The following is a 1,459-nucleotide window of genomic DNA, read 5'->3' as shown; positions in this document are numbered from 1 at the left end:
CGAAAAGTTGAAGATGTAAAAGAAGGATTTTTTTTTTTTACAAGACCAAATGCTGATCGATCCTCACTACTATCTCAGTGTGGTCAAAGTTGAGTGTGCCGGGCCATCTGCGCTTCGTGTGACAACGATGCATGCAGCCTTTTGTTTTGCCGCCCATGCATGCATGGGTGCAGGTCCTGTAGCTAGCCGCGGGAAGCACCTAGGTAGCTTGCAGCCTACATCTGCAAATTCACAAGCAAGTGTGAGCATGCATGTCCGTCCCTTAGCAAAGTTTGAGAATCGGAGACACAGCAGGTCGAGTTCAATGGAATGATGGATCACGTCTGTGTGTCGCTTTCGCAGCAGCGGGGAGAGCGCGGGGCCCGGCCGGGGCACGCATGAACCGATGGACGCATGCAGACCGGCCATTTTGTTTTTTCCTCTCTGAAAACTGTAAACCGCACAACGCCATCTCTATGTGGCAATTAGCTGATCGCGTATTCTGGAGTCCTTCATGAAGCATGCATGTGTGCTCTAGCTTGCCTTCACGCGTTGATGCGTGTGGCTCAACTAGCTCAGCTTTGGTTTATAGCACTCTCTCTCTCTCTCTCTCCCAGCTCCCTCCATTTGTCCATTCCCCAAAGGTAGTTAGTTACACGCGCCACCCGATCGACTAGCTAGCTATGGAAACAGTAGATGACGGCCAAATCAAGCTGCAGCAGCAGCAACAACAGCCATGCAGTGACAACTTCAGATTGGCCGCCGCCGCCTTCTCATGGCCGCCGGCGCCACCGCCACAGGTAAGGTCGTCGCCCTCGTCGTCGTCGTCGTCGTCCTACACCTGCGGGTATTGCAAGAAGGAGTTCAGGTCAGCACAAGGGCTGGGAGGCCACATGAACGTCCACAGGTTGGACAGGGCCAGGCTGATCCACCAGCAGTACATGTCACACCGTGTTGCTCCCCCACCCAACCCTAACCCTAGTTGCACAGTTCTTGATCTTGGGCTCAGCTTGTCGTCGCTGCTAGCGCGCGGCGGCGCTGCCGGCAGCGATGGAGGCCTGCCAGCTGTTCCATTAGAAAAGCTGGGCAACCGTTTCTCCTCGACATCGTCCGCCGCGACTAACGACTACTCCGACGGGAAGAACTTGGAGTTGAGGATGGGAGCGTGCAGCCATGGCGATGGCACGGAAGAACGTCTGGATCTTCAGCTTAGACTGGGCTACTCCTCAGTCAGACAGAGGAACTGCTAGTGTGGGGACACGTGCATGATGATGGAATTACCGTGTGGCTTTGTATAATAATGTTCCGATCATTGTTATTTCTTTCTGCTAAATGTATCTTTTACTTTATATGTATAATCTGTGTGTTTTTAAGCTACTTTCTTTGACCACAAGTATAAGTCTATCTGTGTGTATTTCTTCGAGTACATGTTTATCCTATATCAAACTTTGTATCTCTATCTTTATATATCTTCTCTTCT

General features: G+C 51.3%; 1 protein-coding gene across 1 annotated transcript; it reads left to right on the top strand.

The window, feature by feature from the left end:
• Positions 1-662: 662 nt before the first annotated feature.
• Positions 663-1,229, top strand: LOC136548663 (transcriptional regulator TAC1-like). Its single transcript, XM_066540106.1, has one exon. The coding sequence runs from the start codon at positions 663-665 to the stop codon at positions 1,227-1,229; it is 567 nt and encodes a 188-aa protein (XP_066396203.1).
• Positions 1,230-1,459: the final 230 nt, after the last annotated feature.

This window comes from Miscanthus floridulus, chromosome 4, assembly GCF_019320115.1.
Source record: "Miscanthus floridulus cultivar M001 chromosome 4, ASM1932011v1, whole genome shotgun sequence".
NCBI lineage: Eukaryota > Viridiplantae > Streptophyta > Magnoliopsida > Poales > Poaceae > Miscanthus > Miscanthus floridulus.
Note: the sequence above shows the minus strand (reverse complement) of the source record. Positions and strands in the feature narration are given on the sequence as shown.

What these genes read in the sequence shown, in the direction of transcription:
- LOC136548663 (XM_066540106.1), top strand. Translation starts at nt 663, where the DNA reads ATGGAAACAGTAGATGACGGCCAAATCAAGCTGCAGCAGCAGCAACAA.